The 12,799-nt window shown below is 41.1% G+C and overlaps 1 protein-coding gene across 6 annotated transcripts in view; it reads right to left on the bottom strand.

Annotated features, from left to right (window-relative positions):
• Nucleotides 1-12,799, bottom strand: part of SCTR (secretin receptor) — a 72,290-nt gene that overhangs the window by 46,306 nt on the left and 13,185 nt on the right. For all 6 annotated transcript variants that reach the window (XM_034654407.1, XM_034654408.1, XM_034654409.1 and 3 more), the window contains exon 2: nt 6,591-6,711. In XM_034654407.1, the coding sequence (XP_034510298.1) occupies nt 6,591-6,711 (121 nt within the window). The remainder of the gene's footprint in view (nt 1-6,590; nt 6,712-12,799) is intronic.

Here is a 12,799-nt window from a genome sequence, read left to right as displayed (position 1 = left end):
AACGGTTGTAGCAGAGACTGTCTATCTTGCTCATTGACAGAGAGTGATTTTGTTCAAGGTGGCCACAGTTTAAAAATCTCAATCTCCAGCCTCAGTTACAGCCAGAGGTGGTCATGCAGTCCAGTTCTGGCCAGGGAAGGTATGAGCAGAAGTCACCTGGAGAGCTTTAGGACTTCTCAGTACATCTCACCCTTTCTTCTGGTGACTCTCTTCTTCCTGCCAGAAACAGGTACTCTCCCCTCCTGTCTGGAGGTTTGGCAGCCTTTTTGTGACCATGAGGCAAACAGCACACACTAAGCCAAAAGACAGATGGAATCTGGGATCTGGTGACACCCTGGAACTTTGCACCCATTCTGGACTTTCTGTAATGTGCAAAAAAAGCCAACTCCTATTTGATGAAGCTAGCCTACCAAGCTTCCGTTACATGTGGAAAAATACATCCCTTGGTGATTAGAGAGGAGTCTGTGGTCCTTTTTTTTCACCATTGTATCCTTTGTCCTCACCATTCCCACCTCATAACAGTAAGTGCTATATTTGTGAATGAATGCTTGTAATTTCACACCAACTCCATAAAAAACATTTGGAAATTGAGACCCAGAAACATTAAGTAACTTGTTCAAGGTTACACCTGTCTGATTTATTAACTTATTTTTATTTTATTGTTTTAGAGAGAGAGAGAGTGAGCAGGGGGAGGGGCAGAGGGAACGGGAGAGAATCTTAAGCAGGCCCCAGGATGAGCACAGAGGTGTGGGGCTTGATGTAGGGCTCGATCTCACGACCCTGAGATCATGACCTGAGCCAAAATCAATAGTCAGATGCTTAATTGACTGAGCCACCCAGGTGCCCCCGTTCTGTCTAATTTAAAAGTCTGGGCCCCTCTCCTCCACTCCCCTCCTCGTCCTCTTTCTTTTTTAAAAAGTGAGGTAAAATTCACATAACAGAGACAGAGGCTGCCTCCTCTTTTAGCTCACGGCACATTCTGCCGCCATTGCCACTGGTATTCAGGCGCCATGTGAAGTGGGAAAGGCAGAGAGAGGAGGAGGCTGAGGTGGAAGAAGTGAGAGGAGGGAAAAAGCACGGTGCAGCTGCAGAGCCGGTGGGGTAGCAGCTGAGATCCAGGGAGTGTCTGTGCTGCATGGTGCTAGAGCAGGGGAAGGAGTCCCCGACCCAGCCATGCTGTGCGGTGAGAAACTGAATAATCAACAGATCAAGAATTTCAAAAACAAAGGCCTTGACTTGGAGGGAAGGCTATTGCAAAAGAATATATGTGGCCTATACACCAGCAAACGGCATAACCTAGATGAAATGGATAAGATCCTAGAAACACACAATGTACTGAGACAAGCATGAACAGATAGAAAATCTGAGCAGACCTCTAACTAGTAAAGAGACTGAGTCAATAATAAAAAGTTTCCATTTCCCCACAAAGAAAAGCCCAGATGGCTTTGCTGATGAATTCTGCCAAGAATTTAGAGAAGAATTAACATGGGTCCTCCTCAAACACTTGCAAAAAAAGGAAAAAGGGGGACATCTTCAAAATCATTCTATGAGACTCTCGTTATCTTGCTACCAAAGCCAAAGACATTACAAGGTAACTACAGACCAATATCCCTGATGAACATTAATGCAAAAATCTTAAACAAAATACCAGGAAACTGAATTGAACAGCATAATCCATTAAAAGGACTACATACCATGACCAAGTGGGATCTATCCCTGTAATGCAAGGATGGCTCAACATATGAAAATCAGTCAATGTAATATTCTACATTCACAGAATAGAGAACAAAAACCACATGATCGTCTCAATTGATGCAGAAAAAGCATGTGACAAGGTTCAGCCCCTTTTCATGATAAAAACACAACAAATTAGGACTAGAAGAAAACTAGCTCAACATAATAAAAGCAATATGTGAAAAGCCCACAGTGAATATCTCACTCATTGTTGAAAGACAGAAAGCTTTTCTTGTAGGATCTAGAACAAGACAAGGATGCCTGTTATCACCACATGTATTTGGAGTAGTAGGGAAGTCCTAGCCGTAGCAATTAGGCAAGAAAAGGAAATAAAAGGCATCCAAACTGGAAAGGAGGAAGTAAAATGATCTCTGTTCACAGATAACATAATCTTGTACGTAGAAAATCCTAAATATTCCACAAAAAAAAACCTGTTGAACTAATAAATGGACTCAACAAAGTCGCAGGATAGATACAAAGTCAGCACACAAAAAACAGTTGTATTCCTATACACTAATGAGGAACAACCTGAAAAGAAAATTAAGAAATGAATCAATTTACAATAGTATAAAAAAATAAAGCACTTAGGAATAGACCCAACCAATGAGGTTAAAGACTTTTATGCTGAAAATGACAGAATGTTGCTAAAAGAAATTAAAGGCACAAATAAATGGAAAGACATCTTGTGTTCATGGATCAGATGACTTAATATTGTTAAGATGTTGATACAATCCAAAGTAATCTATAGATTCAATGCAATCCCTATCAAAATCCCAAAGGCATTATTTGCAGAAATAGAAAAATCCCTCCTAAAATTCATTTGGAATCTCAAGGGACCTGGAAACAGCCAAATCAATCTTAAAAGGACAAAGTTGGAAGTCTCATACTTTCTGATTTCAAAACTGACTACAAAACTACAGTAATCAAAACAGTGTGGCACTGGCAGAAAGACATATAGACCAATGGAATAGAATAGAGAACCCAGAAGTAAACTCTCACATATGTGGTCAACTGATTTTTGACAAGGGTGTCAAAACCATTCAATGGAAAAAAGTTTTCAACCTATGGTATTGAAAAAACAGGATATCCACATGTGAAAGAATGAAAATGGACACCATATACAAAAACTAACTCAAAATGGACCAAGGACCTAAATGTAAGAGCTAAAACTATAAAATTCTGAGGATAAAACATACGGGAAGAGCTCTGTGAGATTCAACTTAGCAATGATTGATTGGATATGACATCAAAAGCGCAGACAACAAAGTAAAAAATAGATGCGTTGAACTATATCAAACTTTAAAAACTCTGTTCAACAAAGGAAACAACAGAGTGAAAAGGCAACCTACACAATGGGAGAGATTATTTACAAATCATAGAGGTGAAAAGGGGGTAAGACCCAGAATATATAAAGAACTACTGCAACTCAACAGCAAAATTCCAAACAACCCTATTTTAAAATGGGCAAAGGACTTGAATAGAAACTTCTCCAAAGAAGACCTACAAATGACCAACAAGCACATGAAAAGATGCTCAACATCACTCGTTGTCAGGGAAATGCAGATCAAACCACAATGGATATCACTTCACACCCATTAGGATGGCTACTATTAAAAAAAAACAACAAAGTAGCAAGTGTTGGTGAAGATGTGGAGAAACTGGAATTCATGTACACTGCTGGTGAGAATGTGAAATAGGACAGCCACTACGGAAAAAACCAGTATGCCAGACCCTGAGAAAATTAAAAATAGAATTACCTTATAACCCCGCAATTTCACTTCTAGGTATATAGCCAAAAGAATTGGAAGCAGAGACTTGAAGAGAAGACATTTGCACAGCCACGTTCATAGCAGCATTATTCCCAATAGATAAAAGGTGGAAACAACTCAAGTGTTCTTTCGTGAGTGAATGGATAAACAAAATGTGGGAGTTCTGCTCTATGCTACAACTCTGATGGATCTTGGACATTATGCTAAGTTAGATAAGCCAATCAAAAAAGACAAACACTGTATGATTTCACTTATATGTTGTATGTAGAATAGTCAAATTCATAGGAAGTAGCATGGTGGTTGCCAGGGGATAGGGGAAGGGAGAAAAAGGGACTTGTTGGCTTTTTGTTTGTTCATTTTTAGTTGGTTGCATGCTGAGCTTGAAATCATGACCCTGAGATCAAGACCTGAGCTGAGATCAAGATTGGGATGCTTAACCTACTGACCCACCCAGGTGCCCCAAGGGAGTTGTTGTTTTAACGAATACAGAGTTTCAGTTTTTCGAGATGAAAAGAGTTTTGGAGACTGGATGCCCAACTAGGTGAACGTCCTTAACCCTACCGCAGTATACATTGAGAATGGTTAAGACGGTAAATCTTATACTATGTGATTTTTACTAAAATTTAAAATTTTTTAAATTTAAAAATGATTAAGATAGCACGTTTTATGTTATATGTAATTTACCACAATTAAAAAGAAAAATAAACACTGACAACATCAAATGCTGGCAAGGACGTGGAGCCCCAAGAACTCTCATTCATTGCTGTGGAATGCACGATTGTGGGGCCCCTTTGGAAGACGGTTTGTTAGTTTCTCACAAAACTTATGAACATGCTCTTACCATGTGATCCAGCAATCAAGCTCTTTGGTATTTTATCCAAATGAATTGAAAACATCTGTCCACACATAGCAGCTTCGTTTATAATTATCAAAATGTGGAAGCAATCAAGATGTCCTTCTAAGTGAATGGGTAAACTGTGGTTCATTCATCCAGACAATGGAACGTTATTCTTCTCTAAGAAGAAATGTGCTATCAAGCCATGAAAAAAAAAAAAAGGAGAAAGCCCTAAATGCATACTACTAAGTGAAGGAAGCCAATCTGAAAAGGGTACGTTTTGTATGAGTCCACCTACATGAGATTCTAGAAAAGGCAAAACTATGGAGACAGTAAAAAGATCAGTGGTTCAAGCGTTAGGGGAGGGAAAGGGATGAATAGGTAGAGCACAGAGGACTTCGAGGACACAGAAACTACTCTGTGTGATACTTTAATGGTGAACTCATGTCATTACACATTTGTCAAAACCCACAGAATGTGCACCAAGAGCTAACCCTAATGTAAACCATGGATTTTGGGTGGTAACGTTGTATCAGTGCAGGTTCATCAATTATAACAAGTTATAGGATGTTCATGGAGGAGGAGGTTGTGTTTGGGGAGAGAGCAGAGAGTACATGGGAACTCTGAACTTTCTGCTCCATTTTGCAGTAAATTGCTCTAAAAAATAAAGTCTATTTAAAAGTTCATATAACATACCTATTAATTCATATAACATACAATTAACCGTTATCCATTCTAAAGTGTGCAATTCAGTGGAATTTGGTACAGTCACAGTATTTGGCAACCATCACCTCTATCTGGATCTAAGATATTTTCACCGCCACCAAAAGGGAACCGCTAAGAATTACTCCCCATTCTCCCTCCCCTTGGCCCCTGGCAGCTATCAATCTAATTTCTGTCTGTATGGATTTGCCTGATCTGGACATTTCATATAAATGGGATCATACAGGGGCGCCTGGGTGGCACAGCGGTTAAGCGTCTGCCTTTGGCTCAGGGCGTGATCCCAGCGTTATGGGATCGAGCCCCATATCAGGCTCCTCCGCTATGAGCCTGCTTCTTCCTCTCCCACTCCCCCTGCTTGTGTTCCCTCTCTCGCTGGCTGTCTCTATCTCTGTCGAATAAATAAATTTCTTAAAAAAAATAAATAAATAAATAAATAAATAAATAAATAAATGGGATCATACAATACACGGCCTTTTGTAACTGGCTTTCTTCACTTAACATGTTTTTAAGATTCATCCATATTGTAGCATATATCAGTACTTCATTTTTTTAAAGAATGAATAATGTTCCATTGTGTGTACCGACCACATTTCCTTATTCATACATCAGTCGATGGACACTTGGGCTATTTCTGCCTCTTGGCTATTGAGACTAGTGGCATTATGAATATGTGTGTACAAGTCTTTGTTTGAATACCTGTAATGGGTTCTTTTCTTAATGCTACACGCCTCCTTATCCTTAGATGCGGGGAAGTTAAAAAGCAGACTAGAAATAAAGTTAACATTTAAATATCAAATTAATGATATATTTTTTTAATGATTTTTTATTATATTATGTTAGTCACCATACAGTACATCCCCGGATTCCGATGTAAAGTTCGATGCTTCATTAGTTGCGTATAACACCCAGTGCACCATGTAACAAATTAATGATATTTTTAAATGATTAATAATAATGTTTAAATGAATAATATCTAAGAATCACCAGTATTTAACATAATTTATCTCATTTATCATTATAAACCCGAAGTAGACATTATCACCTCCATTGTGTAGATCAAGAAACTGAGTCTCAGCAGTCTTAAGTCTTAAATAACTTGTCCATGGTTACACAGCCAGTGAGTGAGAGCCAACGTTGGACCCCAGGTTCTTCTGACCCCTCGCTGTCTCTCTCACTACCTCACTCATCAAACTGGCAGAGGAGGTGAGAGAATGGATAGGAGGTACACTGCCTTGACTAGTAATTCTCACCAAACTCTTACCTTGGTGAAGCCATTATGCAGAAGTTGGTGGTATGAAAACACAGACTGTATTCACAAGCCCAGAGAAACGGTGAAAGATAATGATCTGGCTTTTTGTGTGTATGTCAACGGCTCCATGGGATCATTCCAGACCCTCCACCACCCAGGTGATTATCTGAATGAATACAGCTAGTCCAGCCCCCTACACCCCCAGCTGGCCCAGCCTCCCTTATGCCAGTGGGACTGGACATTATCTACGTCCAAGTGTGGACCTATGTGGGCCACATACCTGGGGCTGGCTTCTCGGTGCCCAGGTCTTCTGGCTTCTCTTTGGACAGTTCTTGTAGGCACTGGTCCCGTTCCTCCCGCAGCACCCGCAGCACATCGCACAGTCCGGGGAGGGCGCCCACCTGCAAGTTCAAAACCCAGAATGCTCATCGCGGCCCCTAACTCCAGTGTTACCACAAAAAGACTTTCTGTGAGCAAGAGTGGGGCCAGACAGTGGGGATTCAAAATGAGGAAGGCAAAATCCGCACCAGCAAGGAGCTCCTCGCAGCAAGGTGGAGGCAGCCACACCTGGGAGAGAATTCAGACCAGGGCTGGGACAGCAAGGACGCTCAAACAAAATGTAGTTTGTCCACTGCAAATCTTGCTCTTAATTTTACCAAGACTCCCGAGCCCAGTGAGTTACTTGCTTTCTGGGCACCTTACTATTATTAGTCTGTAGGACTTCATTTATTCTAACAGTGTTTATTTCTTAGGTTTGGCAAGCTTGGTTTTGGTCTGAAAGTCTTTGAAATCTACACTTAACCATCTACCAGTTCCCCAGAAGAGAGTCTATGTCCACCCCAGGCAAACGGTGACTGAGGGAGGAGTTGGACAAGAAGGATTAGCACACAGTCCTGGCTTCCTAGCTCTTCCTAGAGTAGATTTCCAGACCATGGCTCGCTTCTTTTATTTGTGTCTGACACTTGATAAATATGTGAGTGATTGGGTGAATGAATGAAAGAATGAATGAGTGAATGAACAACTGAAAGATCAATGAATTGGACTCCTACTTTACTTTCTATAGATTGTGGAATTTTAATATTAGGATCTTTTCACATATATTATTACCTTATTTAATCTTCAAAATAACCCTGAAAAGAGATCTAGGAAAGGAAACTGAAGCCCACAGCGGTTAGGGTATGTACCAAGGTCCAACACCCAGGGTTCCTGATTTCAGAGACCAGCCTTCCAAAAGGTCAAGGGCCAGGTTTTAGACCCTCCTGTTGACCCTGCACTAATGCTTTGTAGATGGAAATGTCAGCATAATGGAGCAGGGGGAGAAGTCCCTGGGCACAAGGCCATGTTCCAAAATGGCGTAAATCAACAAAAGCTCTGGGCCAGAGAGGGGCAGCTGAGGTAGCACTGTATTCAGTGATCCCAAAGGCAAACATAAATTGTCTGATTCTTATTTTGGATCTTCCACACCCTTCACTAATGTAGTCAGAAGGTATCTCTCTGCAGGGCACTGGGTGGCTCAGTCAGTTAAGCATCCAACACTTGATTTTGACTCAGGTCATGATCTCAGGGTCGTGAGATGGAGCCCTGGGTCAGGCTCTGTGCTGAGCATGGAGTCTGCCTGAGATTCTCTCTCTCTCCCTCTGCCCCTCCCCCTCCCCCACTTGCACTCTTTCTCCCTCTTTCTCTCAAAAAAAAAAAAAGTATCTATCAGCTGTCAGCAACTGCTCTTCTCCAGCTACTCCCTGATACCAAGCAACTAGGTCTGTGATCCCCATGAAGTACACACCTCACACCCCTTGGCCCAGAGCCTGTGATCAGCGGCAACAGAGCGGCTGCAGGGATGCCTGTGCCCTCCCAGCATTCAAATCATACTATGCTCATTCCTTCCCCATTCATCTCACTTAAGTTTCCATCTCACACCTGACAATGTAGCAAACGACTTCATCACGTGGCTTGTGATGACTCTTATATTCAGACTCTTATATTGAAACAAGCGGCTTCCCTAAGAGTATAGCCATTGTTAGGAGAACCCGCACGCGGCCCCATACACTCAGGCCCCTGTCCTCTTGTGGAGCTCCTGCCTGCTCGGTGCTTACTGAAGTCCGTCATCACCAGCGCCCTCTGACTTTTCAGCGGAGGCAGTAAAAGAACTTCAGTAGAAAAATTCACCTACAGGTTGGCAAGCTGCCTTTAGTTCAGCAAGGATCTCAAGCAGGCACACATTCTGTTCAGTGCCTCTTTGAAACGAACATTACTCTTAGAAAGGTGAGAAACTGCCAGAGGTACTGTGAGCAGGTACAATCTTCAAAGGGATGTCATCATATATTAAGTGTCACAAAAATGTTCATACCCTTTGGCCAACTGAATTACTTCTAGGAAACCATCCCATATGTGGGAAAAGCTTTATAAAGAAGGATTCTGTTGCAGCTTTACGTCTAATGGAGACAAAGAGATGGACTTCTGCTCTCAGGAAGATGATGTGCACGTACATTTTCCCTATTACTCCTGTTAAGTACAACAAGAAACCCTGGACATTATATACAAAACAAGCCTCAGAAGATTCTGGAAGGTGGAGAGAAGGCAAAGTGGCTAAAGACCTCATGGCGCAAGGAAGTGGCAAGTTCCCTGAAGTTTCTTTTCACCTCGAATATCCCATTACTGGAGCTGAAGAAGTTAGCCATAGGAAATGCAGCCAGATGTAGACAAAAAAACAAAACAAAAAAAACCCCCAATAAAAGCCCGCTCTTTCAAGCCAAGGGCCAGGAAAGAGGGAGTCTAGCAAGACAGAAAATGTATAGACAACAACTGCCCTACAACAGCCAAATATCACAGAAAAAAACTGGGGAGCCAGGACTTCCACCTTCCCTGGGCTGTAACTGGGTCCCCAGTCTCCCTGCCAGGGCGGTGTCAGAGACAGCCAAGTAGGGAGTTGGCACTTTCATCCCTACTGTGTGCTAATAAAGATCCCCCCCAGCCCATGATGTCAGTGGAGACTGGACTTCCACCCCAATCCAGAAGTAATGAGGTGCTTCTCCATCTCCCCACTGGGCTGGTACCACAGGTGCTGAAGGAAAAGAGCTGTCAACCCAGAATCCTGTATTCAGTAAAAGATATCTCCAGAAATGAGAGGGAAATCAAGACATTCTCAAATGATAAGAAAAACTAAAAGAATTCATTGCCAGCACCCTACCCTCCAAGAATGGCTAAAAGAAGCCTAGTGGACACTCACGACTTTCACCATCACCGGTGGTGATCAGACCCCACCCACTGCAGTGTTATAAGACCATGTGGGGAGCTGATACTCCCACCCCTCATTCAGCAGTAAAGGGAGATCCTCTCTTTTTTGCCAGTGTCAAGTAAGGCAGAGTGGGGAAGCTGCACATCTACTTACACCTAGCACCCACCCCCTTCCCCCATCGGGAAAAGCCAACTAAGAGAGATTTAAATAAGACACAGTCGTACAGCAATACAAAACGTCCTGCTTTCAATCAAAGATCACACATCATATTAAGAACCAGGAAGAAATCAAACTGATTGAAAAGAGGTGATCCATTGATGCCAACATTGAGGTGACAGGGATCTGGAACGATGTGATAAAGATTGTAAAGCAGCCATCATAAAAATGCTTCAATGAGTAGTTATAAGGATATTTGAAACAAATGTAGAGCTTTCAACCTCAGCAAAAAGAGAAAGTCTCAGCAAAGAAATAGAAGATATAAAAAAATCAAATGTAAATGGTACAACCGAAAAAGACAATAGTAAAAAGCTTAGTGGAAGGGCTCAACAGGAGAACGGTGGTGGCATGCAGCAGGGAGGGGTGGAGGGTGGACAGAGGAAAGGGTCACTGAGCTAGAAGACAGGACAGTAGAAATCACTCATCTGAACAATATAGAGAAAAAATAAACCAAAAATAAAAATGAACAAACTTTGTGGTGCCTGGCTGGTTCAGTAGGTAAAGCATGTGATTCTTGATCTCGGGTTGTGAGTTCAAGCCCCACATTGGAGCTTACAATATTTTTTTTATTAAAAAAAAGTAAAATAAAAAAATTAAATAATCCACAGATAGATAGATAGATAAATAAATAAATAAATAAATAAATAAATAAATAAATAAAAACAAACCAAAAAATGAACAGACTTTCAGGGTTCTACATGACAACAGAAGCACAATCCATAAAAGGAAAGCCAGATAAATTGGACTAAATTAAAATTAAAAACACTTTTGCTTCATTAAAAACCATATTAAGAGGATGAAGAGACAAGCTACAGAGTGGGAGAAAATATTTGCAGTCACATATTCAAGAAAGGACTAGTATCTAGAATTTATAAAGAACATTCAAGACTCAACAGTAAACAAACAAAAATCTAGTTAGGACATAGGTAAAAGACGTGAAGAGACATCTCACAGGAGATATACAGATGGCAAATAAGCACATAAAATGGTTTCACCAAAATCATCGGCTACTAAGTGAACGCAAATTGAAACCACAATGTGTTATCACTATACTCCTATCATAATAGTTAAAATTTAAAAAATAGTAACCATAGATGTTGGCGAGGTAGTGGAGAAACTAGATCACTCATACATTACTGGTGGGAATGTAAAATGGTATAGCCACTCTGGAAAACAGGTTGGCAGCGTTTTTACAAAAGCTAAACATGCAACTCTTACATGACCCAGCAATTGCACTCCTAGGCCTTATCCCAGAGAAATGAAAACTTATATTCATGCAAAAACCTGTATGTGAATATTTATAGCAGCTTTATTCATACCAGCCCCAGACTGAAACAATCCAGATATCTTCCAATGGGTGAATGATTAAACAAATGATGGCACAGCCATCCTATGAAACTCCACTCAGCACTAAAAAGGAACAAACTACTGATACATGTGCCAACCTAGGCGAATCTCCAGAGAAGTGTGCTGAATGAAAAAAGCCAATCCCCAAGGGTTACATACCATACTGTATGATTCTACCTAGGTAACTCTTGAAATGACAAAGTTATAGAAATAGAGAGCAGGTTAGCGGTTGTCAGGAATTAAGGAAGGAGTAGGAGTGGGAGGGAAGTGGCCGTGACTCTGACAGGACACAGTGAAAGTCCCTTGGGGTCATAGAAATGTTCTGTACCTTGACTGTATCAATATCGATGCTGGGGTTGTAATACTGTACTACCTATTTTATTTATTTATTTGACACAGAGAGAGTACAAGCTGGGGGAGCAGCAGGCAGAGGGAGAGGGAGAAGCAGGCTCTCTGTTGAGCAGAGAGCCCAACATGGGGGTCGATCCCAGCACCCTGGGATCACGACCTGAGCCGAAGGCAGACGTTTAACATACTGAGCCACCCGGGTGCCCCTAGTTTTGCAAGATTTTATCACTGGGAGAAATTGACAAAAGGCTTTTGCTCGGGGGAGGGGGGATGGGGATGTGGATCTTTCTGTATTATTTCTTAAGGTCTACAATTATCTCAAAATTAAAAGTTAAAATCTTAAAAAGAGACAATTTAAATATCTGAGGGTACACTCAACTAACATTCAACATAAATTATAATACTATAATCTTGAAATTATATTCAATGTGATAGTGTTAGCCATTATCCGTGATAATTCAGAAGACTATTCAGCAATACACACTATTAATGGTGACACCATGATATTAAATGAGAAGAGCATGACACAAAGTTGTATACACAGTGTGATTGTAAGGATATATAATGTACCATATTTTCAGAGGAAAATCTGGAAGAGAATACATGAAAGTATTAAGAAAATTATATGAAGCTTTTAAAATAATATGTAAATATATAGAGGAAGGTAGAGAATTCATTCCATGTCTCTGTTCCCATTCCCACCTCTAGTTATAACCTCTCTGGCAGAGATTGTTCTTTGTCTCCTTAATAATTATTCTTCCTTTCCTCTACTGCAATCAGAATTTAACTGGGCATATGGTTGCCCATCTGGACACTACAGTTTCCAATTTCCCTGCAACTAACACATGCTCACATGACTGGGTTCTAGCAATGGATTAGAGCAAAAGACACATGTGCAAATGCTATCTTATGCCCTTAAAAGGAAAGAAACACACCTCCCTCTTTCACGTGTGGATATGGTGATGAGCCATATCCAATCACGGGGATGAGGGCAACACTTCAGGCTTGACTCTGCTGCCAGGTTCAGAGGACAAAATCCATCCTGGACTGCACTGGTGAACTTCCACATTCCATAGTATCCTTTTGGTATTAATACAGACACAGTAACTCATCACAGACTTAGAAGACTTACTGCCAAGGACAGGGAAAGAAGCATTATTATAATTAGAATTATTGGTCTCAATTGCCTATAGGAGTTTATACATATGACCTCATGGTGGGTGGAGTATCCTTCCTCGCTTGGGCTTGGCCATGTGACTGGTTGCTAGGATATTAGATAGATCTGCTATGAAGAGAAGCTTGAAATATGTTTGCACAGTTGTGCTTGCTGGTCTTGGAGGAAT

The sequence above is a fragment of the Ailuropoda melanoleuca genome, chromosome 2 (assembly GCF_002007445.2).
Source record: "Ailuropoda melanoleuca isolate Jingjing chromosome 2, ASM200744v2, whole genome shotgun sequence".
NCBI classification, from domain to species: Eukaryota; Metazoa; Chordata; class Mammalia; order Carnivora; family Ursidae; genus Ailuropoda; species Ailuropoda melanoleuca.
This window is presented reverse-complemented; position numbering and strand designations above follow the sequence as displayed.